The 27,628-nt window shown below is 41.5% G+C and overlaps 1 protein-coding gene across 5 annotated transcripts in view; it reads left to right on the forward strand.

Moving 5' to 3' along the window:
• Positions 1-27,628, forward strand: part of APC (APC regulator of WNT signaling pathway) — a 215,289-nt gene that overhangs the window by 123,916 nt on the left and 63,745 nt on the right. For all 5 annotated transcript variants that reach the window (XM_073624614.1, XM_073624616.1, XM_073624618.1 and 2 more), the window contains 4 exons: positions 8,370-8,478; positions 8,656-8,769; positions 10,799-10,882; positions 25,842-25,949. In XM_073624614.1, coding sequence (XP_073480715.1) covers positions 8,370-8,478; positions 8,656-8,769; positions 10,799-10,882; positions 25,842-25,949 — 415 coding nt within the window. The remainder of the gene's footprint in view (positions 1-8,369; positions 8,479-8,655; positions 8,770-10,798; positions 10,883-25,841; positions 25,950-27,628) is intronic.

Here is a 27,628-nt window from a genome sequence, read left to right on the forward strand (position 1 = left end):
AAAGTCCTATTGCCCATCCGTTGTCGGTCCCTCCTCTCCCCTGCAGCCGCAGTGACTGAACCGTGCTGAAAATAGGTAAGTATATACATCTATATTACCCAGGTTAGTCGGCATAGGTGTTAGGAGGGGGATTTTTAAGACTTGTTAGGTTTAGCCTGGAATTATACTTTAAATTCAAAACACAGAAGGCATTTTAAAGCACTTATTGGCTAGCATAAAGGGTGGAGAAAATATTGTGGAACAGTCTAACGTAGGAGGAAATAGGCATTTTAAAAGCCTTGTGTAGTGTTACTGTATTTCATTGTGATGAAAGCTTAAAAAAAAAAATTGGAGCTTTAGACTTTTTGAAATTTTTATTTTGTTGTTCACCTCAGCTCAATAGTCTATAGTTTGGGTCAGTTCAACAGGAACCAGCTGACTTTTGGACATCTCCATGTCTGACAGAAGCCAGTCTGACTACGGCTTCTGTCAAAGGAGCATGCTGGGAAACCAGCATCCGATCAGTGCTGGCAGCCAGTGACCGAGAGCACTGATCAGTGTGTTCTGGTGAGAGGGGGCAGTCACCCTGTCAGAACACAATAGCTCCGCAGGGGAGATAGCTACCCTTGAATCGCATGTGTTAGTATAATGATCTGTAAGTTTGTGTTGTGTGTGTTTTTGTTTTTTAATGTTCAGCCCACTGCTTACCCTGATTCTCTTCTTCTCAAGTCCACTGCTGGTGTTCATGGCTTCTCCCCCCAAGTTGCCTGCTATGGGGGACACTGGTTCGTGCTCGACACAGAGCCTTTCCTCTGCCCCACCCCCTCCTTACTGTCTGTGATTGACAGCAGTGGGAGCCAATGAGGAGAAAGAGACCCAGGACAGCCGAGGCTCTCTTGCACATTGCTGGATCTAGAGCAGGCTCAGGTGAGGAAGAATACATGAAGGTAAAAGACCTTCAGCCTTCACAACCACTTTAAATGAAAAATTACCAAAAAGTGAGTCAGAATAATGTGACTCCCTTATTTAAAGTTGATCCTTTTACATTTAGCTCAAGTTCTCAAATAATCAGTTACTTAAAGCGGAGTTCCACTAATCGGCAGCTACAAAAAGTGTATCTGCTGACGTTTAATAAATACACACTGAGGCGTGCAGGCGCTAAAGTGCTTAAAAAAAAAAAAGCGCCCCGAAAGAGCCGCTCAATGCACTCCAGTGCGAAAGCCCCGAAGGCTTTCACACTGGAGCGGTGCACTTGCAGGGCCGTCAAAGTCCTGCAAGCCACATCTTTTGAGCGGTGTATTTACCGCTCCTAAAGCGCCCCTTCCCATTGAAAACGATGGGGCAGCGCTGCAAAGCCCCGCTGCAGCGGGGCTTTGCGGGCTGTTTTAACCCTTTTTCGGCCGCTAGCGGGGGGTTTAAACCGCCCCGCTAAGACGACAGTAAAGCGGCGCTATATTTAGCGCCGCTGTACCGCCAGCGCCCGCACGCCGCAGTGTGAAAGTAGCCTAATACCTTACTCTGCATTATCTCTGTGTGTGGAGGCCGCCATCTTGAGAGAGACAGAGCTTTGCTTCTTCAAATCAGAGCCACCAACAAGGAGAACAAGAAGCAGCTCAGTAGTGATATCACCAAATTTCACTCAAGATCTCCTAAGACGAACAGTCAGAGGCAGAAATGCCTGAGATCTCACACTGCAGATATATGGCTATAACGTTGTAGGCACAAGTGCTTGGGTACCCACACTTATCAGGAATTGTACTGTTTTAGGGTTTTAGGGGGGATTCAAGAGAAAGGGTATGTTTTTAAGGTTACAAATAAAACTGGGCACAATTAGCACTTCTAGGTGGTTATACAACATTGGAAATCTTCACTTTTTGAGTTCAGTTACCAAAAAAAAGACAAAACTATTTCCTTTTTCTAGGACCTTTTTATTGATGGCGGTAAGGGTTGTATGGAACATTGGAACTTAGTTGATTGTAGGCAGCAGCGTGAATTTAAAGGTGCCTAGGGGTCATATGGCCTCCTCCCATGCTCGCCTCCAGGATTTCTCCAGAGCTTCTCCCATCCTTTGGAACTCCCTACCACAATCTGTCCGACTGTCCCCTAATATATCCATCTTTAGGCGATCCTTGAAAACCCTTCTCTTCAAAGAAGCCTATCCTGCTTCTAACTAACAATGTTTTACTTCAAAACACTGTTTTACCTCCATCAGCTCATCCCTCACAGCTATTACCTTTTGTATCAATTGACCCTCCCTTTTTAGATTGTAAGCTTTAACGAGCAGGGCCCTCTGATTCCTCTTGTACCAAATTGTAATGTAACGGTAATGTCTGCCCTCATGTTGTAAAGCGCTGCACAAACTGTTGGCGCCATATAAATCCTGTATAATAATAAAATGCTTACATATGATACACAGAACTGATTTAAAAAGTGTTAACTTTTATTTGTTGGCACACTACCTGCCTTGTGGTTTATTTGTTTCCTAGGCACCCTTAAAGGTATTGTAGAGCTATTCTTTCATCATCCGATAAACCAAATATTGACAATGAAACTAGTTTACTACTTCAAAACAGAATTTTTGTTTCATAGAGATGCATGGAAAGGCTGGACATACCTTTCCCTTTGCTCAATTCATCATTTGTTTACAATGTATTTTGGCTGGTTCTCAGCCTGTGGAAGAAATGCCTGTGTCTGTTCAGGATTTCATTGTAGTGATAACAGGGCTGCCGCAAACTCATCTAGTATAGAATTATAAACCAGCATCATCACATTTACTGAGTAGGTGTTACTCTGTGCGCATAGTCTATAGATCATTCAGTAATGCCCACTGTGCATCCTGGACAAGTTTATCGCCTGACAATAGAGAGTGTAGCATCAAGGTTCTACAAACCTGTGGTAGTGTGCCCTTAGGTTATGTGCAGCAGGCTTCTGCAGGTAGACACAACTTATTATCTTATTTATTGATCAGTGCTTTGATCTCTGCCTATCAATGATTTGCACTTCCCAGAGTACAAGCAAGGACTGTAAGAAGATGTAACACACAGGGTAAGGTTAGTAAGCTGATCCTCTTGAACTGAGGGCACGGTCACACAAGGGAGCCACACTGAATGCGCGGCTGCTGGTTTGCGCTGTGTGACTCAGTACCTTTGTACCAATCTTGGTGCATCACACTGTTTACTTTTTTTTCCGAAAACATATATTGAATTGTCATAAGTGACTTTTTCATTAAGCCCCGGTTCACACAGGGGCGGCACGACTTGCAGGTCGCCTCACCGAGGCGACCTGCACACGACTCCCACGGCGACTTGCAAAACGACTTCTGTATAGAAGTCTATGCAAGTCGCCCCATGTTGCCCCCAAAGTAGTACAGGAACCTTTTTCTAAATCGGAGCGACTTGCATCGCTCCTATTAGAACGGTTCCATTGTACAGAATGGGAGGCGACTTGTCAGGCGGCTAGGTCGCTTGACAAGTCGCCCCTGTGTGAACCGGCTCTAAGGTTATATTCACTTCTGTGGCGTTTTGAAGCAGTGACGTGCCCCACAACCTGCTGCACTGGAAAAAGTAGAGCATACATTATTTTTTTCAGCTCACACCACTGCAATGCTATGGTGTGAAATGGTACAATTATAAACAAGGCATTTTGCCCTGTGTATGCATTGGGGCTGTGCCAGAAATGGCTGCCACAGCATCTGGCTTGGATGGGCTTTGGACATCAAGGACTGAGGGCTGATGAAAAATAGCATCGGGCCCACTTTTTCTTGGATACCACTCACAAGAGTAGCATTGCAGGAGTTTTTTTTTTTTACCTACTACAGACCAGTTTTCGCCAGCTTGCTTCAGTAATTGCTGGCCAATTGGTCAGATGCAGAACAGTTGTGAACAGCCTGTTTGTGACCATCACAGAAGGAAGTGTCATGTTATAGACTGGGATTGTATCCAAGCAGTGCATGAATTAATTTAGTAAATGTAATTTAAAGGCTTGTGTTAATGTCATTTTGGATTGTCCACAAGTTTTTGCAGTGGAGGGGTTCTGTATTTCTTCTGCCAAATGTAAGGTGCCCCAGGCCAGCAGTATATGCCTGCCACTGCCAGCTCATTCATTTTTTTTTTTTTTTTTTTTTTTTTTTTTTTTAGTATAATCACTTTTCCTTTATTAAGTCAAATTCCAACATACAACATAGAAATACACATTCCACAATATAACTATAAAAATATTTCGTTAACCTACACCACGCTAACCCCACCCCACCCCGAGAAAACACACTGGATCCTTGATCATGTCCTCTTAACGAGAGAGAGAGAGAAAAAAAAGAAGGAAAAAGCCTACCCATAACCAAAACTCAATTTGTGCAAAACATTATTCAAAGTATAATTAAGAAGGGGGCTTTACAGCGCCCTATTATATGTGTCAAACAACCAACAATACAAAAAAAAAAAAAAAAAAGTAATAAAAAAATATATATAAATAAAATTTAAAAATGTATAATTTCCAATTAATGTTTTCGTGTCCTATTTTGTTTAGTGTTTTAATTCAATATAATCTCACTCTACTATTTCATTTTTATACCTCTCCACCTTTCATTTCAATCTACCCTCCTTTATGTGATACCATTACGTGTTGCCCATCCCATGCCTAATTTTCTATTATAACTTATCCTCTTCCTTTAACCACTTCCCGCCCAACCTATAGCAGAATGACGGCCGGGCGGCGGTTCAGTTATCCTGACTGGGTGTCGCACATCGCGGCGATAGGTGGTGGTGCGGTGTGTCAGTCTTACACACTGCTACACCAATCTTGGTAAAGAGCCTCCGGCAGAGGTTCTTTACCACATGATCAGCCGTGTCCAGTCAAGATGTAAACAGGAAGAGACGTTGATCGGCTTTTCCTCACTCGCGTCAGACAGACGCGAGTAGAGGAGAGCCGATCGGCGGCTCTCCTGACGGGGGGGCTGCGCTGATTGTTTATCAGCGCAGCCCCCCCCTCAAATGCCCACACTAGACCACCAGGGGAAGCCCCCAGCATGTGGATGGCCAGGTACATCCCCCATGGCCATCCACATGTGAAAAAATATGCCAACCAGTGCCCACAAATGGGCACTGACTGGCACCTCTGTGGCACATTACAAAATAGGGATGCCCAGCAAAGCCACCCATCAGTGCCCATCCGTGCCACCTATCAGTGCCGCCTACAAGTGCCCATCAATGCTGCCTACGAGTGCCTTCACTGCCGCATACCAGTGCCACCTCATTGTTGCCACCTCATCGGTGCCCATCAGTGCCGCCTTATCAGTGCCAGTCAGTGCAGCCATATCAGTGCCCATCATTGAAGAAGAAAATGTACTTATTTACAAAAAAATGTATCAGAAACAAAAAAAAACCTTGTTTTTTTTCTTTCAAAATTTTCGGTCTTTTTTAAATTTGTTGCGCAAAAAATAAAAATTGCAGAGGTGATCAAATACCACCAAAAGAAAGCTCTATTTGTGTGAACAAAATGATAAAAAATTTGTTTGGGTACAGTGTAGCATGACCGCGCAATTGTCATTCAAATTGCGACAGGGCTGAAAATTGACCTGGGCAGGAAGGTGCCTAAGTGCCTGGTATTGAAGTGGTTAATGACATCAATCACCTCTCCAATGTGCCTCCCAGAGGAGGAAAAAAGAAACAACACAAAAAATGAAAAAAAAACCCACTCCCTCCCAATTTCCCCCACCAGATGCATCTCACAGACTATCTGATCCATAATGCAGCATTGCCCCAAAAGGGTTTAATCCACTCCTATTTCTGAGGAGTAATACAGCCATCCTGCCCATGTATCTTTTAAATTTATTCTGTTGGTCTTTAACCATATGTATCCATCTCTTGGCTTCCATTATTTTTTTTTACCTCCCTTTTCCAATCCATTATAGTGGGACATCCAGACCGTTTCCAAAATCTAGGTATCAATATTTTGGCTGCATTTAGCAAATGAGGAGTAACGCTTCTCTTATAAAACCTAGCAGAGGATGGCAGCCTCTAATCTATTAATTCTGAGCTATGCTAGCTCACCATGTGTTTTACAGTGGTTGTAAACCCACATAAAAAAAATTAAATTAAAAAAGACTTGCAAGACAAAGGCATAACGAGCTAGTATGCATAGCATACTAGCTCATTATGTAATACTCACCTGAGATCGAAGCCCCTGCTGCGGTGCCCGTACACAGCACCGGCCGGTGACATTTCTCCCCGGATTTACTTCCCGGTATCGTGGCTCCGGCACTGTGATTGGCTTACCTTTTGCAAAAAGTGGATTTTAATGGTTTACAACCACTTTAAAGACTCTAGGTGGCTCGCAGAAAGGGAGTTATACAGGAATCTTGAGAACTTGATAACTTTCTTTTTCACCGATTAAAGGTGATACTAAGCACACATTTACATTGTCCCTTCTCTTTCTGTATGTGGATGATGGCACTATAATTATTTTAATAACAAATTATACCTTTTTCCTAATCGATATACAGCTGTTACATGACCCAGCTCTTTCGCAGCCTGGCTGCAGGGAACAGGAGGAGCCTTATGTAAACTGTTTTAAATTGTCATTCAAATATATATTTGGAATCACATCTTTATTATTTTTTGGCAATAACATAGTGTTGGGTGGATTTCTGCGTCACAGGTTGTGCCACGCCCCTCCAGCCACCATCAATCAAGATGCAATATCTCGCCCCTTTGTGTTTAACTGGTCAGTGGACATGGAGGAGAATGGAGGGAGTGGGCTTGTATACACCCACATGTGTGACTCTATAGTCATATGGGCTGCTTGGATAGGGAGGAAATGCTTAGCATAGAAACTCACTGAAAACTGAGCATGTGCAGAGTTACCACAGCTGCAAAATCCCTAGCTGAACTGGGATCATGCATACAAGGTGGAGATGCAGAGCAGCAGGGTCAACCAGGTTTTGTTTTGTTTGCAGAATACAGAAAACAAATCTCATAGTGACTGAGCGAGTATGAACAGCATGTAATACACCATTTATTGATAGTATTTTTTGATGTGGGTTTAGTGATCCTTTAAGCACCATTCAAATAATAAGGATGCTGACAACTGTAGGGGCAGCAGAGTGGTTGAAAAGCAGAGGTTTTTTTTAGCACACGTTTATATCCAACATTTAACAAGTTTCAAAATTGTATTGTTTTTTTTTAACGCATACACTTTTTGAACTGGATACATCTATTCTGGAGAGATTTTATAGACAATTTGTTTTAATAGTTTGACCGTGTGAGCTGCTTCTACAGGCAAAATGCAAAACTGCATTTTTTTAAGCCACTATGCATGGACCCTTATGGTACTTTCACACTAGTGCGGTGGATCTGTTAGCGGTAAAGCGTTTTACCGTTGTTTTAGCAGTACTTTTCGGCCTCTAGGGCACTTTTAACCCCCGCTAGCAGCCAAAGAAGGGATTAATAGCGCCTGTGTTGCGGCACTTTCAAAGCACTTTTCAGGCGCTGCCCATTTATTCCAATGGACAGGGGTGGTGTGGGAGGGCTGTATACAGCGCTTCCACACCGCCCCAAAGATGCTGCTTGTAGGACTTTTTTTTTTTTTTTTTTTTCCCCGTCCTGCAAGCGCACCGCCCCAGTGTGAAAGCATTTGGCTTTCACACTAAGGAGGCAAGAGAGGCAGTTTTTGGGTACTTTACAGGCGCTGTTTTTAGCGCTAAAACGCCTGAAAACTGCCTCAGTGTGAAAGTACCCTTATAGTAATACAAACAATAGTTATTTTTGATGATTCAGTATTAGCTTACTTTCATGTTGTGTGACCTGGCCATATTTCCACAACTTCCAGAACTCCTCTGCGTGCTTTGCAGCTTCTCCTCTGCTGTTTGCTTTCAATTTCTAAGCACTACATATCCCATGTTACCTTGATGCCTATCAGTAGTGATTCCCGTACGGACTCCACCTCCTGAAACTCCTCAGCTCAGCAGCTCTGTAGTTCAGAAGGTATGCTCTGTGAAATGTGTGACACTACCTACTCACAGGGTATAGTGAGCACAGAATTCAAGAAAGTAAATGTGTGGGGATCGTCCCAAAATAATTTTACAAACTTCCAGATCATTCAGATTGATTTTAGGCTAGAAATACTTGAAATTCAATGTGGAAATTAATATATGATTTTACATTTGACCATAGTTATGCTTAAAGCTTCTGCTTATGCTGTGTAATGTATGAAAATGCACATGTGAGAAGTTCCAGCACATCCTTTACCTGAATTGCTTACACATAACAATTTTATTCGGAGTCTGAAATCTCATTGACTCACTAATTGATAATAAAAAATTTCCTGGAATTGTATGATGTAGGTTTATATTGTTCTGGTCATTCATTACATATTTATTTTCTTCTCCTATTTAGGTCATTACTTATTGCAGAGCTTGAAAAAGAGGAGAAAGAAAAAGACTGGTACTATGCCCAGCTTCAGAATCTCACCAAAAGGATCGATAGCTTACCACTTACTGAAAATGTGAGTGTCAGCTGCTTTAAAGGAAAGCTCTTTAAGAAAAGTCACCCTTGCTTTGTAGAATTCATGTAGAACCATTTTGTAAACATTCTGAATACCTATCCAGCTTTGTTTACGTATGTATTAAACTAATGTGAATCTTGCTGTATTCTGATGCATTTTTATCTTTGTTGCCTTTAGTTCTCGCTTCAAACTGACATGACCAGAAGACAGTTGGAGTTTGAGGCCAGGCAGATCAGAGCTGCAATGGAAGAGCAACTGGGGACCTGTCAAGATATGGAAAAGCGTGCACAGGTATGGCAAAATATTAAATACATTTTAAAAAATAGTGTGATCAACCCACACAGGCCTAGTTTATCCTGGAAGGCAGAAAAACTTGAGGCAGTCTCCAGACCTTTGTGCAGCAACAAGAAAAAGGACCTTCCTTTAACATTATATTGCTCCAGGGTGCTGTGTAAACAGTCTAGCCGATACACACAATACAGTCTGATCCTGCAGTAGACCCTAAGCTGTTCTCACGGTCATTCTATTGGAACTGGTTCTTAGCCTGCACAGCAGAAATATTTTGTTCACAATTACAATCAATATTTAGCTGCATTTTCTGGCAGGGATTTATTGTAGTGTATTGTGGAAGAAAGTGGATATAAGTTACCCAAGTGTCTCAAATAATAATACACAGTGTTTTTCCAAAGCTGCAGATAACCATTTTGAAGTCTTATACATAATTATATTTTGATACATTTACAGATTTTGATTAGATGTAGTAGAACAGAACAGTCGGTAAGCGTGACTACTGCTATTTCAATGCAGCGTTTAATAGGCAGCCTAGTCCACAGAGTTTGGGTTGACTGCTGTATAGTACCACTTATAATTCAGACACTTAGACCCCATTCACACTATTAGATTTTCTGCAGATTTTTGTCTTCAGATTTATCAAAATCATGTAGTGTAATGGCCTGCCTGATTGCATACAAATGGAAACTTTTAAGGTTTGACCTCATATTATATGGTTTTGGTAAATCTGAAGACAAAAATCTGCAGAAAATCTAATAGTGACTATGGGGTCTTAGAGGTTGATTTACTAAAACTGGAGAATGCAAAATCCGGTCGGTGCAGCTCTGCATAGAAACCAATCTCATAAGGCAACAGCTTCCAGTTTTTTTTTTTTGTTTTTTTCTCAAAGCTTAATTGAACAAGCTGAAGTTAGAGGCTGATTGGCTACCATGCACAGCTGCACCAGATTTTGCACTTCCCAGTTTTAGTAAGTCAACCTCTTAAGGAGGGCAAAATTAACAGTCTGAAACACAATACACTTTTCGTGATTGCTATCCTACTCTGATGTTCCCACTGCAGTATCCGTAATATAGTCCAAATATTGACCCTGAAATCTGTGTATGCGCTCACCACGTTGATTATGCTTATTGATACAGTAGAAAATGGAAAATGTATCATGGGAACAATAGTTTACATAGTCTGGTTGAAAAAAACCAAATCCCATCTAGTTCAACCATTAAAAGGGAAAGAAAAAAGAAATTATACAATCCTATACCCACAGTTTAGCTAGAGGAAGGGAAAAAAAACAGCAAAGCATGATCCAATTTGCTCCAGCAGGGGAAAAAAAATCCTTCCTGATCCCTCAAGAGGCTATCTGATATTCCCTGGGTCACCTTTACCTATAAATGTCAGTACCCAGTTATATTATGTACATTTAGGAAAGAATCCAGGCCTTTTTTAAAGCAATCTACTGAGCTGGACAGAACCACGTCTTGAGGGAGTCTATTCCACATTCTCACAGCTCTTAATATGAAGAAACCTTTCCGTATATTGGAGCTTAAATCTCTTTTTCTCCAGATATAAAGAGTGCCTCCTTGTCCTCTGTGATGACCTTAAAGTGAAAAACTCAACACCAAGTTCACTATATGGGGCCCCTTATGTATTTGTACATGTTGATCATATCTCCCCTTAATCTCCTCTTTTCAAGTGAATAAATTCAGTTCCTCTAATCTTTCCTCATAGCTGAGCTCCTCCATGCCTCTTATCAGTTTGGTTGCCCTTCATGAGGCTTTTTGTGAGGATGACCAGAGTGATTTAGCCACCAGTTCAGCGTTAATCCAACTGGAAGCATTTATTAGTGTCTGCAGGCAAATAGTACGGTTGTCTCAACACTTTGAATGCTGTTTCTATTCTGGAATACCCGTATATGTGCTTGCCTTTGCAAACTTCTCCCACGCTTGTGGGTTGTTCTACCAAATGACACGGTGTTTTGCATGTATGTAATTATACAAGTAGTTACTGAATTTATTATTTTTTTTCTAATCTGCAGCTGAGAGTAGCAAGAATTCAGCAAATTGAAAAAGATCTATTCCGAATGCGCCAGGTATTGCAGTCCCAGCCTGCAGAAGGAGAGGTTGGTGCAGCATTTCATTTAATGCTTCATTATACTGTATATCAATAATTCTTAATAATAAAATAAGCACTCAAATTGACTTGCTTTAATCTGATCAATAGATTTTTTTTTTTTTTGTCAATGTAATATTACATAAAAGGTACTTTCTTTTTTATAAATATAACTTTGGAGGTGCCTCAGTGAAGGCGTGCTCCTCTCTTAGAATAAGGCTCCATTCACAGTAATGCAGTGACAGCTGCTGCAGCACGTTTTTACTTTAGCTTTTTCTGTGGAGCGTTTTTGGAGCAGCACCATTCATTGAATGCCCTAAGAGCCGGTTCACACTGGAACGACTTGTCAGGCGACTTAGCCACCTGACAAGTCGCGTCCCGTTCTGTACAATGAAACCTTCCTAATAGGAGCAACGCAAGTCGCTCCGACTTAGAAAAAGGTTCCTGTACGACTTTGGGGGCGACTTGAGGCGATTTGCATTGACTGCTGTGCAGGTTGCCTGAGGCAGTCACACTGCAAGTCGTGCTGCCACAGTGTGAACCGGCTCTAAGAGTTTTTTTTATATCTCCTGACAAGATCTGTGTTAGAGTTCCCAGGTCTAAACACGTTGCAGCCGTTGCTGGGATGAGATTTGTGACTTGTGATCTTGTTGAATGAATCCATTCAAGTGGTTGTGTAAACCTTTGAAATTAAAACTGAACAGAGCATATTGTTACATAAAGTGTACTTGCCTTAATCCAGAACACCTAGTTTGGATCCTTCTTCTGCATTCTGAACTTCCTCTGACAGATTTCTTCAACACCAGGCAAAATACGTGGTAATCTCCCGCAGCCCCCTTCCCCCTGCACAAAGCAGTAGATTGATCAACCTAAATTGGTAATAAAACTCAAAACCAAAAATTTTGTATATTTCAGATTACCAATCAATCGATGTGGTGGCTGCATTAGTTTTTCTATTATTGTTTAGGCTCCCCCCCCTCTTTTCACCTTTAATCTGGCAAGTAAAATACCACCTGCATTAAAGTGCCTACACCAGGGGTTCTCAACCCATGGACCACATGTGGCCCGCGACCTCATACCAGGGAAGCCCATGCTCTGGGATGGCAGGTCAGTAAGCCCAGATCGCAATCAATGGGTTGCCGACCAGCCATCCCAGAGCATCAGAGTGCATGGAGTTAGTGTCAGCAGTGGCGGAAGCAGGCGGTCACAGATGGAGCAGGAGTCGCATAAGACCTTTCTAGCACTGTACTTTTTCAATGGGCATATTAGCACTTCTAAAAAAGGGTTATAAAGGCTGCTTTCACAGTGATCTGCGGTGCAGCACAGTGCACCTGCGGCTTTGGTATGGGTTAGCTGCACTGAGCCATAGGCTTCTATTATATCCTGCGGGTCTGGTGCACTTTGAAAAAGCACTTCAAAACTCCTGAATGCAGAGGTCTATGGCTCTGTACAGCTAACCCACAGGAAAGCTGCAGGTGGACTGCGCAGTACCTGCTGTGTGGATAAACTGCAGCGCATCAGTGTGAAAGCAAACCCAATAGATCATTGTGGCCCGTGACTAATTACCATTCACTCAAGTGCTCTTCAAAAGGTACCCCTGGCCTACACTCTGGATGAAGGAGCAACAGAACACCTTTGGACAGCAGCATTATCAGTTGGGGGTGGATGTGCTGTCAGATTTAGCTACACTAATAAATTGAAGCCAGACTCCAGCTAACAACTTGTTAGGTGGTTACAGCGACAGTTTTGTTCCTTGGGATAAAGGTTTTACATAGAAATGGACCATTGTAAGCACCCCTGTGGGTGGCAAATGGTTTGATTCAATCCCCTAGTCGCCACATTTGCAAGATAACTTGTTCCGTTGAAAAACAACAGACTTACTGGCTAGATCACCAGGTGAAAATAAAAAAAAGCAAGCCTAAAAAAAGAAAACTAAAATATATGTAGTATAAAATGGTTTTTATATTTTTTTAATAAGTGATCAAATGATCTCTGCTGCATAAGGAGCTCAGAGAACTTGGGGGGGGGGGGGGGGGGGGGTTGCCAGAGAATGTTGAGGGAACATTACATTAGTCATGTGACCAGCTGTGTCAGAGAGCAAAGATTCAATGTCTGGGTACAATTTTTGTTATTTTTTATCACAAACCTTATTTTATGCTTACTTAAAAATAAAATAAACTTCATTCTTTTTCAGTATAGAGCTGCTTTTAAAGTTGGGCTCCAGGTAGACTTGAAAGACACAAATTATTGCAGCTCTGCAATTATAAATACATATTTTTATGCAAGCACTGCAAGTACTTGATTTGATCTAATATCAGTCTCTTGTAATCTATTGCACAGTAGTGTCTAGACCAGGAGTGTCCAACCCATGTCCCTGGACAAGTCTGCAAGAACCCTGTGCAAGCAGAGAAACCACAGTGGCTAGAATGTATGGAGGGTTGCTGGGGATGCTGTGTATACCTATTTGCATAGAAGCCACAGTGGCTCAGAGAATGCAGGAATGAGCACAGCTAAAGGGATGCCGGGGGTGCCCTTTTTGTAAAAGCACTGGCAACAGCAGAGCAGAGATTCTACAAATCGCCTGGCAAGATAATGGCACTTGGGTGTATCGAGGAGGGGGAGAAGGGTTTAGATGTGGGCTGTGCTCCCCTTGAAGCCCCCCACCTGCAACCTCCTGACACCACAAATACCAGGGTTGCCAACTGTCATTTAATTTAAGGACAGTTTGAAAAATCTATGATTTTTACATCTGTCCACGAATGTCTCTGATGAACATGCAGTCCACATGTCTGTAACGGATATTCACAGACAGGTGTAAAAATCACAGATTTACAACTGTCTGTGAATTTAGGCTAGGTTCACACTAAGGGTGGTTGCGGTTTTGAGAATCAGTTGTTCCTGCATCTTCAGGTAGGGGAACCGACAGTAAATTGCATGATGGAAAAGCACCATGCAATTTCCCGGCCTCTATAGTTCAAAAATGGTGCAGGAACATTTTTCCTGCTTGAAACGCAGGTACAGCAGCTCATTCAAATGAATGGGCTGCCGTGCCTGAGCAAATGCGGCCCAAGACAATTCCTCTTCTTCCAATGTGGCCCAGAAAGGTGAATAGGTTGGACACTACTGGTCTAGACTATGAGTAGGTAAAACAGCACATGGAGCCAGTCAGCTGTGCTATAGTGCACATGCTGTTGTGAGGGACAGAGCAGAATGACAGCGATAAGTTTGTTAATCTTCTGTATTCACTGTCCAGTTATATGCTAGCGGTATACATGACCTGTAAGCCTTAACTGCAGCAGAAAAAAAATCAGATCTGCAGCAGTCTCCTACTGATATGTACCAGACTTTGCAAAACCCTGTTGTCATGTTATTTTTGATGTTTTCGATCCCTACCCTGTTTTTTTTTTTTGGGGTGTAGAGGGGTATACCCACCATACTTATTCAAGCTTTCTTGTCACTGTAATCATGTAAGGCTGTATGTGTCCACTTGATGGGGATTATTCCTCACTTTCTTTGATTGGTTTTGGCCAAGACAAAAACAGATGAAAAATCTATGGGGACATAGTATTTAAACTTTTTAAAGGAAAAATCTCCTCAAAAAAGGCACAGACAGCATTTAAATCCTGGCAGAAAGTGTAACCCTTCCCCACTCCATTTACAAGAAGAGTATTTGTACCCCTGCTTGTTATACTTTGCCCTGTATAGATACCAATAAAGGTTTCAGTGTTCACTTTTGGGTGGAACTCCACTTTAATTCTTTGCTTTCAGATTCATGTTATGTAATATTGAGTTGCTTAGCTAAAGAATTCAGAATAAGGATAAGTTCACCTTTGGTAACATGTTGCATGTTTCATCTGTTTTTTAGGGTGGAACTTTTAACATGTTACCGCTCCTGCAGCTGCTGACTGATCTCTCCCCCCTCCCTCCACCAGCATGTCTGTGTCATATATTCACAGAGTTCTGTGAATGGATGAACAACAAGTACCAACAGCCTTTGCTGTTCAGTCTGCAGTCTGACAGCATTGCACCCTGCTGATCGCCGGTGCAATCCTTTTCAGGCTCCTACAAAAACAAACGTAGATGCACATTTTGTACCTGCAAAAAAGTGCATTTATTTATTTTTTTAAAGGTGGATTTATCCTTTAAGGGAGTGAAATCATCTCTGGAGCTCTCTCCTGTTTGAACTGCTTAGTGGAGTTCCCCTTTACACTCTGAGTAGGAGTCAGCAAATGTGTTTTCTTCCATCTGTTTGTGTATGTTCAGCCATGTGAATGCATTCCAAGAAAAAAAATGGTACTGAGCAATTTCAAGCCTAATTATTATGCACAAACACAATCAACAAAGTATAGTATGCTAGAGCAGTCTTTTTCAACCAGAGTTTCTTGGAACCCTAGGGTTCCTCCAGAGTTTGGCAAACGTTCCTTGATCAGTTGGAAATTTCTGCTCATCAGATGAGCTACCACTAACACCATTCTTTCCACTGACCACCAATGTAAGGAGCATTCCTCCAACTAAGCAGCAATAGGAAGGGTCCCATTCCCAATGAACACTAGTGCAAAAGGACCCTTCTCCTTCTGACCACCAATATGAAGGGGCATGTCACTGACCAGCAGTTTAAAGGGGCTTTTCTCCACTTGGCACCAAAGTGAAGGGACACTTCACTTACCAACAATTTGAGGGGGTGTTTCTCTACTGACCATGAGTGTGATAGAACATTACAGTTTTTACTGTCTGTGTTGCTTTTCTAACCATTATTTTATCATTTTTTTCATTCAGTTATTACTAAAAATCATTTTGGCATACTGTAGCGCACCCCTGAGTGTCAAATATGCAAGAATGCCACATTCCTTATACTTTTTATTTTCATATGTCACTTCATGCTATTATGCCATGAGCAGTAGATATAGTAAATATTAACAGGGGGTTTCCTGAAACCTGAAAGTTATCCTTTAAAGAGGTTGTAAACCTCCGGAAAAAAAAAACAACCTGCAAGACAAAGGCATAATGAGCTCTAGTACGCATCGCATACTAGCTCATTATGAAATACTTACTTTAGAATGATGCCCTGCTGTGCCTCCCACACTCTGCTCCCACAGCCGACATCATTCACAGGAGTCACTTCCAGGTTTGCGGGCTCCGGCGCTGCGATTGGCTGGAGCCGCGATGATGTCTCTCGCGTGGGTGCTGCCTTTAAAAGCATGGGTACTGAAGAAACGGCACAAGCAGGCCGTTTCTTCAGTGCACATGCGCCGATGACATCGGCAGCAGCGCATATAGTGAATATCTCCTAAATTATGCAAGTTTAGGAGATATTTAGAGTACCTACAGGTAAGCCTTATTATAGGCTTACCTGTAGGTAAAAGTGGTGTAACAGAGTTTACAACCACTTTAAAGATTACTTTTCGATCAAGGGATCCTCTGTGTTAAAAAAAAAAAAAAATTGACATAGACTGTAACAGAAGGTCCAGTTTTGCAGCAAGATTTTGCTTTTTTTTCAGTATTCTTTTAGAGAAGTGCTTCGTATAACAATGGATCAGTTCACCGATAATCTAGAATTTAGATTCTGGTGGATGGAAAATTAAATCCACTTATGTCTTCTATCTCTCCCGGGACTCTGGGTTATCTCTGCCCATGTTCATGAGTCTCCAGGCAGTTATGAGGGGGTTCTATACTTCCTTTTATATTAACTTTTATTATACAAAATGTTACTAAGTTTCTATAATCCCCTGTAGCAAAGCTGTAATGTGTTTGGAGGAACACTGCAGTTGTAAAACGGGTAGGCTGTGGTGCTAGGGCTTATCTTTACTATACTTGAGAACATTCCCACTATGCTGCTGGATCCCCCGTGGACACCTCGATTGGGTCAGACATGCAAGCACCTTCCTCACCTTACAGTGTAGAGTTCCAACACCCCAGTGATTTGTTGCCCAGGCCAATCACCATCGCTCATGCAGCACATTTGGGTAGCAGTCAGGCCCTGTAAAGGTAAGATATTTGCACTACAGGGTGCATTGCACGTTTCCTTTTAATAATGGATGGGAACAGAGCTAGGAACACTGGCAGTGTGGTATCTTTGCTTCGGTACCAGACAAATGCAGCAGGGGTTAAACAGACACCACCTTTAACTGAAATAGAGTTTGATAAACCAAGGGACTGTCAAGGGCACCAACATCCTATTTATATGGTCAAAAAAATAAGAGAAAATAAGATGGACTTTTGAGGTGCCAACAATAAGCAAACCATTTTAAAAACTTAAAATTTTTATTGTTACAACATTCATAAAATCACATGAATAAACATATGGACTTATACAATGTTTACATAAAAAAAACCTCCTGCAGATACCACCCAAAGAATTAGTGGCACCAAACCATATTACATGGGTGGTGTCTTCCATGAGTAGGTATCTTCTCAACGCTTCTTCAGGAGGTGCTGGTGGTGGTGGTGGGGGGGGGGGGTCGGGGAGGAGAGAGTCGGAAGGTCGACACCAAGCAAGGGAAGGCACAATTGTATGGTCAGAAGCATGTGTTATCTCACCCCGGGGGCAGATTTGGGAGTCAAAATAAGGGGACAAGCGAATATTCTGCAAGTTGGCTGAACAAGCTTATCCAAGGCATTAAACCAGATTGGAATGGTGGTTGGACAACACTGTCTCAAGGAGTGCCAAAGTCCTCACACTATTCTGAGACCGTGATAATACCACAATAAGTTCCCACTGACACCATTGATCTTTTTGGCTATCTGTAAGGGTGTAATTCTTCCCAATTACAACAAATGTAAGGAGCATTCCTCCCACTGATCATCATATTAATGTATCACGAGTTGTAGATATAGTGTTTTTTAAAGTTATTTCAAGGGTTCCTCTGTGTTGAAAAGGTTGTAAGAGACTGATCTAAAGGCTAATAGCCTGCAGCAGCCAAAAAAGGTGTAAATATTGGAGCCTACCATAGGCGCCCAGTGTTTAATGCCACCGTGCCTCCACAAGTAGACTATAATTGAAATAGTGTGTCAAAAACCTTAGAACGCTATACATTTTGAAATGTTCATAGCTCTTTGTGCCCAGATGTTTGAGGCTAATTGTATGTTGTGATAAATAGCACAAAATTACACCAGTTTCAGCCTGGCACGGTAACATTTAGCAGCTTCCGTTTTATCCACCCAATGCCTTTACTTTTTAGAATAGTGATAATTCTGTTTCTAAATGTAGATGCATAATGAGTGCTTTATTAAATAACATACCAAATCAAGCAGCCCTGGGGAATACTGCCACCTTCATAATATCTTCCATGATAAAAGCTCTGTAAATGCTCTGTGGCACCAAATAGCGCTCCTGCTGGAGCTTTTAGACACCGAGCATCGCATAACACTTGCCAACTCCCTGTCCAGGAAATAGCTAATGCCCTCTGACTTTTTCCGTTTTATATATTTAGTGGCAACAATCTATTGGTACCCCAAGACAGATGGTAAAAAATTGTGTAGTTGTAGAAGACTGGTATGCTTAAATCATTTGAGTACAAGCCTGTAATACCCCTCCATGTAAATATCATTTCAAGCCTGAAGATTTGTAAAAACCCCCAAACAGATATTTTCTGGAAGCCCAGACTCTGGAGACTAAAAGACCGGTACTTTAGAATTTTTTTATGTCAATAGCAGCGCAACCATTTATGTAATGCAATTTCTAGGTAAAAAATAAATAAATAAATAAAATACACTAAAATTAATTTTAGCGTATACAAATGCGGCATATTACACATTTTTAGCTAAACTATAAACGATGAGGTTGCGTCAAGTAAATGGATACCCAACATGTCAAACCTCAAAATTGCGCATGCCCATGAAACACTGACAAGCTTCAGTACTCAACATTGTCCAGAGGTGTGATACTTTGCAAATATTTTACAGGTCATCATTTTAGAGTTTTTATTTTTTTCAGTTAGTTATTTTATTTTATTTATTGTTTTATTTATTTCAGTTACTTATATAGCGCCGTCAATTTACACAGCGCTTTACGTATACATTGTACATTCACCTCAGTCCCTACCCTCAAGGAGCTTACAATCTAAGGTCCCTAACTCACATTCATACATACTAGGGACAATTTAGACAGGATTTAATTAACCTACCAGCATGTCTTTGGAGTGTGGGAGGAAACCAGAATGCCCGGAGGAAACCCACACAGGTAGTGTCGTGGTTGGGATTCGAACCAGCGATTCTTCTTACTGCATAGGCAAAATTACTAACCACTGCACCACTGTGCTGCCCGTTAATGTAAAAAGCCTTCCAATACCTCTTCCCCCATGACCCAGGGCTGTCCCTGGCTGCAACAGTGCTGCTCTCTTAGTGGTCCCACAGGAGACTGTTAGAGCAGCGAGAGCCATAGGCTCCTCTTGCTCTTAGTCAAATCTTGTGAGACGGGAGCAGGGGTCATGGCCTAGCCACGCTGTGTCTATGGATGCACACAGCCCGGCTCGGTAGCACGCCCTCACGGGCGCCCCCATGGGCGCCCCCATAGCAAATGGCCTGCTTTGCGGAAACTTGCAGGAAGAAGGGGACAGTGCCAGCAGAGGACCCCAAAAGGGGAGCACAGCAGGTAAGTATAACAACATCTTTAAAAAATAAAATAATAATAAAAATATATTCACACATACGTACCTGCTCCTCTGCTCCTGCTAAAGCTGGTGCCATCTTTAAAAAACCTTTCCCTTTCTCGTCCTAATTGCTGTTCTGCATGGACATTAGCTAGTAATCTTAGTCATGCGCAGAGCAAAATAGTCAAGCCTCAGTTTGAAATCTAGTTGCCTTGGTTCTGTGATGTGGATAACAATGTCACTACATTCCTATAGAAATTACAAGCCATCAGAACAATATATGCCGACCTGAAACCCAACTTCTGCATATTTTCAAACCCAGTAGTGATGCTAGTCATGTGGGGTTTCGGTCACTCGGGACACTCCGGGGATGTTGTAAACGTTGGCATGGTAAGGCACTCTTGCAGATAATGGCACGGACCAATGTGCTGTGATTGTGTGATAATTTGCACATGCTTGAGTGACATAAGCAGGTAAAATATCTAATAAACAAGGCTTTGGAGGATCTGGAAGGCAGATGCAGGCTTTTTATTGTATACTTGCAAATGCAGAAAAAATGTTATGTTGAGTTTATTTCCATTTTACCTTTAAATAATGGGCCTAGAATTATTGCCCTCCACTTCAGTGAAATTACTTTGCAAAATTGCGTTACAAAATATTACTGCATACCATACCAAGACCATTACAGCACACCATAACGCACGTTAGATGAACGTTTCTGCAGGTTTGGCATACGTGGGTCAAGGTCAGGAATTATCCTCCTGAAGGTGGGAACCCCTGATCTATGGGATGGATGTGATGTTTTCTTCATGGGCATTATGTTTTAACACAATCTTGTGTAGAAATTTCTCTCAAATAGCGGACAATGTTCTCATTAATTCAAAAATATTATTGCCATTACCCTAAAGAGGACTCTTAGTTCAACAATAAGATTCATACAACTTTTAAAATGTTATCACATAATTTTCTGTGTTAATATAACGTTTTGTTAATTGCCTTAACTACTTTCTTCCTTGCCAATGTATATTGGGCCACAATGTGATTGGCCCAGGTACCATATGATTCCTGTGACCATTCACAGCGATCGCATGTCCTCTAGTAAACCACGATCATGAATGGCATCCATTTATTATGATAGCATTGTTTACTATTGTGATCTCTGTGATTGGTCACATGATGCAGGGCCAATTCCAACGACCCGGTACCATGTGATAGCTGTGGCCAATCACAATAGTAAGCAATGAATCAAAAATTTGTGCCATTCATGACAGTTAAAATTATTTCTTTTTTACAGTCATCCAATTACAGTGGCCCTGTACCATGTGATAGCTGTGGCGAGTCACAGAAATCACAATAGTAAACAATGAATCGTGAATGAAAGCCATTCATGAAAGTTAGTGATTGCTTATTACAGTGATCATCACTGTAATAAGCAATCAACCCCCCGAGTAGTACAGTGTCACTATGGTGACAGTATGTAGTAAAAAAAAAAAATATATATATATATATATATATATATGTGTGTGTGTACAGTACATTTTTTTCCCCATACTGTCACCAGTCATTTTGTCCCTAATCCCTGCCGCACCAGTCATTTTGTCCCTGTTCGCCGCCACACAAGTCAAACTGTCCATGATTGCTGCCACACCAGTTTGTGTCCTTGATCACCGCCACCTTAGTCATAGAGTCTTGTTCATATGTATGATGTTCTCTGAAGAGCCATCCATGTTTGAATTGCTCTTCAGAAAGCATTTAACAAGCAACGATGAGGCGTTGTATTGCCTCCCTGAATACCTGCTTCAACCCATTGGACCCCACACAAGCGACCCCAATTATTGAATGGATCACGATCAACAGTTGTACAGGGGGTATAATTCCTGCCACAGCTGCGAAGCAAGGCATCACAGTCATGATTGTGTGAACACCCCCAGCCTCTGCAGCTAAAGTGGGTACCAGTTGAGAGGTGGTAAAACCATGACTCGGCCTCAAGGTTTTACCACCCCCGACCTCACGTGTGAATAAGTCCTAATAGTGCAGCCAGTCACAGTTCTCTAGTCACCACCACACCAGCCACAGTATCACCAGACCAGTGTAAATAGAATCAGTGTTCCTGATTGCCACCACACCAGACTAGTGCATCAAGCAACCATTTTTCTGACCCACCACCACACCAGTCTCCGTGTCACCAGACCAGTGTATGCCTGCCAGCAATAGTGTTCATTTTAACGGTCACACCAGTCGCAGTGTCATCACACCAATGTAATCCAGCGATGGTGTCTGATTGTCGCCACACCAGTCCCAGTGTCACCAGACCAGTGGAGGTCAGGAGGAAGTGTTCCTGACTGCTGCCACACTAGTCCCCAGTGTCACCAGACCAGTGTAAGCCAACAATAGTGTTCCTAATTGCTGCCACAACAGTGCAGTGTTTACTCTGCCTGCTATGCCTATGATGCGTGTTAAAAATATTTTGCTGACAAGACAACTTTGTGTAAAAAAATTAAAATCTTAATTTTATTTCCTGCATTTTCTAGAAACGTATGGCAAAAATTTACATTTTCATAAGGCTCATTATACCTCTTAGAAAATACCTTGAAGTTTTTCCTTCCCAAATGGGGTTATTTGGTGTGTTTTCACTATCCTGATGCTCCAGGTCCTCCAAAAATGTGATAGGTAGTAATATTAGATGCGTCATTTATGCTTCTTGAAAGCCCAAAGGTGCTCCTTGGCTTTTGGGGCCCTCTATGCTTCTAGGCTGTGCATAAGTCTCTCAACATGTGCTATCCCTATATTCTGGAGGCATAGCAGAATGTGTTTTGGGGGTGTAATAAGTATGCCTATGCTGTGTGTGAGACATAACTTGTTAAAATGACATAAACAAATTATATTTTTTAATTTTCCAAAAATTTGTGACCAAAAAAAATAACTTAAAAAAAACTCGCCATGGCTCTTCCTGAATATCTTGGACTGTCTACTTTCCAAAAAGAGGGTAATTTGGGGAGTATTTGTTCTGTCCTGGCATTGTATGGCTTTTTACCTATTTTGTTACATTGCAGCCTTTTAGTTCATTGTTTTTTTAATCTGAATTATATGTGATGGATCAGAACACAATAAGTTGGTGAAGTAAAATTAGAAAAATATATTCATAAAACTATTTTTCAGAAATAAAAAAACTAATAATTGGCATGTGCGTATGTATTCACCCCCTTTGTTATGAAGCCCATAAAAAGCTCTGGTGCAACCAATTACCTTCAGAAGTCACATAATTAGTGAAATGATGTCCACCTGTGTGCAGTCGAAGTGTCACAATGTCTGTCATTACATATACACACCTTTTTGAAAGGCCCCAGAGGCTGAAACACCTAAGTAAGAGGCATCACTAACCAAACACTGCCATGAAGACCAAGGAACGCTCCAAACAAGTAAGGGACAATGTTGTTGAGAAGTACAGGTCAGGGTTAGGTTATAAAAAAATATCCAAATCTTTGATGATCGCTAGGAGCACCATCAAAGCTATCATAACGGAAAGAACATGACACAACAGCAAACCTGCCAAGAGATGGCCGCGCACCAAAACTCATGGACCGGGCAAGGAGGGCATTAATCAGAGAGGCGGCACAAACACCTAAGGTAACCCTGGAGGAGCTGCAGAGTTCCACAGCAGAGACTGGAGTATCTGTACATAGTACGACAATAAGCCGTATGCTCCATAGAGTTGGGATTTATGGCAGAGTGGCCAGAATAAAGCCATTACTTTCAGCAAAAAACAAAATGGCACGTTTCGAGTTTGCGAAAAGGCACGTGGGAGACTCCCAAAATGTATGGAGAAAGGTGCTCTGGTCTGACGAGACTAAAATTGAACTTTTTGGCCATCAAAGAAAACGCTATGTCTGGCGCAAACCCAACACATCACATCACCCAAAGAACACCATCCCCACAGTGAAACATGCTGGTGGCAGCATCATGCTGCGGGAATGTTTTTCAGCAGTCGGGACAGGGAAACTGGTCAGAGTTGAGGGAAAGATGGATGGTGCTAAATACTGGGATATTCTTGATCAAAACCTGTACCACTCTGTGTGATTTGAGGCTAGGAAAGGGGGTTCACCTTCCAGCAGGACAATGACCTCAAACACACTGCTAAAGCAACACTTGAGTGGTTTAAAGCGGGGTTCCACTCAAATTTTTAACTTGATCTTACCCCCTTCAGTTAATTGCATAGATGTTCAAATGCCGCACGAAAAACATTTTTATCGCTGTAATTACCTTTATATTGTACTTTATTGTGGCACTTCCTGTCTCTCCTCGCATGGGAGTAGGCATGTTTATTTCCTTTCCCCGGTGCCGCACTGTGTCCTGGGAGCTTAGTGTCAGGCTTCCCAAGATTCAGTTTGGAAACAATGATCATGCGCGTGAACAAGCCGTGAATGAACAGCATTCACCACATCCCAGAAATCAACGCTTGTGGGCTTCACATGCCCACAAGCAAGATGGAAACAGCCAGCATCACATTTTTTAAGTTATTCTTCAGTACGAAAACAGAGGCGGAAATATTACACCCAATCTGTGAGTATTATTTTGGGATTGGCAAAGTGTCTCATTGACCTAAAAAAAAAAAAAAAAATTGGTCGCCCGACTCCCGCTTTAATCCAATAGAAAATCTGTGGTCAGACTTAGATTACTGTTCACAAGTGGAAACCATCCAACTTGAAGCAGATGGAGCAGTTTTGCAAGGAGGAATTGGCAAAAATCCCAGTGGTAAGATGTGGCAAGCTCATAGAGACTTATCCAAAGTGACTTGATAGCCGCAAAAAGTGGCTCTACAAAGTATTGACTCTAAGGGGGTGAATAGTTATGCACATTGACTTTTTCTGTTATTTTGTCCTATTTGTTGTTTGCTTCACAATAAAAAAAAAAACATCTTCAAAGTTGTGGGCATGTTAATTCCAGGTTGTGAGGCAACAAAACACGAAAAATGCCAAGGGGGGTGAATACTTTTGCAAGGCACTGTATACCATAGTTTGTAGACAACTTTCACATAGACTAAATATACACTGATTTGAATTATTTTTTTAACCAAAGGAATGTAGCAAAATTAAATTTCACACTAAATTTATTAAGAAAGATTATTTGCAAAATTTTATAACAAACTTAAAAATAGTGTTGTGTTTTTTTTCCAAACCCTTTTCTTTTTTGTATAGCAAAAAATAAAAAACCCAGTGGCAATTAAATACTCCAAAATAAAGCTTTATCTGTCTCAAAAAACATATAAAAATTTAATTTGGGTACAGTGCCCGAGTAATTTTCTGAAAAATGGCCTGGGTAGAAAAGTGGTGAAAGTGTCTAGTGTTGAGGTGGTTAAAAATAATAAAGGAACAATGATCCTATACAATAAACTTCCTTTTTTTATGTTACCCCACTTTAAGTCTAATATATATATATTAAAATCAATATAAATATATTGTGTGTTGGCAGCAAGAATTGGTTTACCAAACAAAAAACACCATAGTGATCTGAGAAAACAATACCCAGTGAGCAGTCTTATACTGCCATCTATAGTTAAAAAGCAGTAAACTGAATGGAAGTCTATAAATGTTTTCGCACAGGATTCGCACAGCTTTTGCAAAAGATTCACACATTTTTTTTAATTGTATTAAATTGGAAAAATGTGGGAATTTTGTGTGAAATCTCTAAATAGACCCTAAAGTGTCCAAATGTAATGATCAGAATTCTCCTTTTTCTGAATTCTAAATAAAAGCTCAGAATGCCCCCATTGTGGCACAGCAATGAATGTGTACCTAAATGGGGACCATGCTTTCTTGAGCAGTACTGTTTTCTACCCATGGGACCTTCTACACTATCCATCTGATTGTTCCTTCACTTTCATTTGAACTCAAATAACCATTCCAGGTATTTAGATAAATGTCCAGAAAATGACAGATGTAAAATAAATATACCACAGCCGTGTTTCTTAATTGAATTTCTACTGTCTGTTTTCTGGAGTGTCTGCCAATTATCTAGCACTGCTGTGTGTGCTGAACAGTTGTATGGAGTCTTGTGACACTGCAGCAAAGACAGTTCCATAAAGCAAGTTTAGTATGCCTGTGCTAGTGCTCAGCTGGTGGAGGATGGCTTCCCGTGTCTTACAGCACATCCTTTGTCTTCTAAGGCTGTAATCCCCAGCCTGACACACATCCTTTTTATCACAGCATCACGTCTAAGAGGGCAGTCTGGACTCCTAATTCTTGGTCTATCACCTCTAGGATGTTGCAGAGCTTAATCTAGAGGATTTATGATAATGCATCCACTGCATGCTGGAGGATACGAGTTGTGAATATTGCTTTGTCTGGTTCTCTATGTAACTCCTGCTCACTCTTGCGTTAACAGAGGGCACCGCAGAGCAAGCACGATGCTGGCAGCAGGGATGCAGAGAAGCCTCTTGATGCACAAGGAGGCACAGACATTGCCACCAGCAGCACCAGTGGAAATGGACAGGTGAAGGAGATTTGTATTTTATGTTAATGCATTTATGCAAGTCAATGCAATTATGTATTTTCTTTATTGCGATGTGTAGAAATGCTTAAATGTGCTTAAGAAGTATTGTGTGTTTAAATAAACCTATCCAGTGTTAAAAGTATATGTAATGCTTCTGGACCTAGCAATTGTCATTCTCTGTTTGGAGCAAAAGCTGTGATATATGTCACTTTCTGAGGATAAAGATGTGCTGTACTGTCAGTTCAATAGGAATTGCAGCTGAATGCCGTGTGAGTAAGACTTGATACTGCTGCTTTTGTGTCTGAAAAACTGAGGATTAGCATTAAACTGGTTTGTGTAGGCTCTTGTAATGAAGGAAATAAAACATAAGACATTGCTGAGCTGACCACATGACAGGTTACTGTCTGACATTCGCCTTTGTTCTATGGACAACTTCCAGACAAAACGCATTTACCCTGCCACTGCTGCATGCTTAGATACAACATTATTGTTTCCCTTTTGAATCAATGACTTCTAAAAGTGATACCCTGCAGTTTTTTTTTTTTTTTTTTTGCATACTAGCTAGGTGTGCTTGGACTGTGTACTTCAACTTTATTGATTAACAGTGCAAACCAAAATAGCTCTTGTTTGTATGAGTTAACTGTGTTCACTTTACCTCTTGACAATTAAATCTACAATGTAAGGTTCAATTCAAAGCCATACGTGTTTCATAGGTGAAGAACTTTTTCAATTTTGTATGACCAGATGATTAAAGTGACATTATCAACAATTTTGTTTTAAATTTAAAAAGTTTAAGAAATAAAAAGAGGTTATATTTACCTGCTCTATGCAACGTTATTGCAGAGAGCGGTCACTTACCTCTTCTTTGGCAGTCCTCACTTCTGCATCCTTCAAATGCCCCTTTAGCAAGCCGTGTGCTATAGGGGCACCCATGTGGCTGTGATGCTGAACAGGGATGTGTCCGTAACACACACAGCGCCATGCCCCCGTTCCCTCCTCACAGGAGTTTGAGTCAGCAAGAGCCTATGGCTCCCACAGATTTCAAGTCTCCTGAGAGATCTGAAGGAGAGGAAAGTAATCGTGGCTGCATCAGTTTTCTTTTCTTTGGCTTTTTTCCAATCTGTTTTCACCTGATGATCTGGCCAGTAACACACCACCTATATTAGTGAGACACAACTCTGGAGGAGTGAGCATATGAGGCACAGCAGCATTATCAGTCTGGGGTTGGGAGAGTAGTGTTAAATGTATTAGCAGATTTAGAACCACTAACAAATTGAAGCTAAACTCCGGCTCACATTTTAAGCCGGCCATAGAGTGATTTTTTTTTTTTTTTTAAATTTTTCCTGCAACCTGTGGGGAAAAAAGTGAAGAAAATCTCTTTTTTTTCCCCCATCAACACAGTCAGTGTTGATGGGGTAATCCCTCCAGCGGAGCTATTGTATTCTCCCGGCAGGGGGGAACCGTCCCTACCGGGAGAACACAGTGATTACTGCTAGCGGCTATAATAGCCGCTGGCAATAATCGCATGTAAAGTCCAACAGGCTGGTTCCATCGTGTATTCTCCCGGCTGGGGGAACCGTCCCTACCAGGAGAACACAGTGATTACTGCTAGCGGCTATAAAAACAGACTTCCTTGCTGGATTAGCAGATGAAAGGAGAAGAAAGCCTAAAAAAAGAAA

Source organism: Aquarana catesbeiana, linkage group LG01 (genome assembly GCF_042186555.1).
Source record: "Aquarana catesbeiana isolate 2022-GZ linkage group LG01, ASM4218655v1, whole genome shotgun sequence".
NCBI classification, from domain to species: domain Eukaryota; kingdom Metazoa; phylum Chordata; class Amphibia; order Anura; family Ranidae; genus Aquarana; species Aquarana catesbeiana.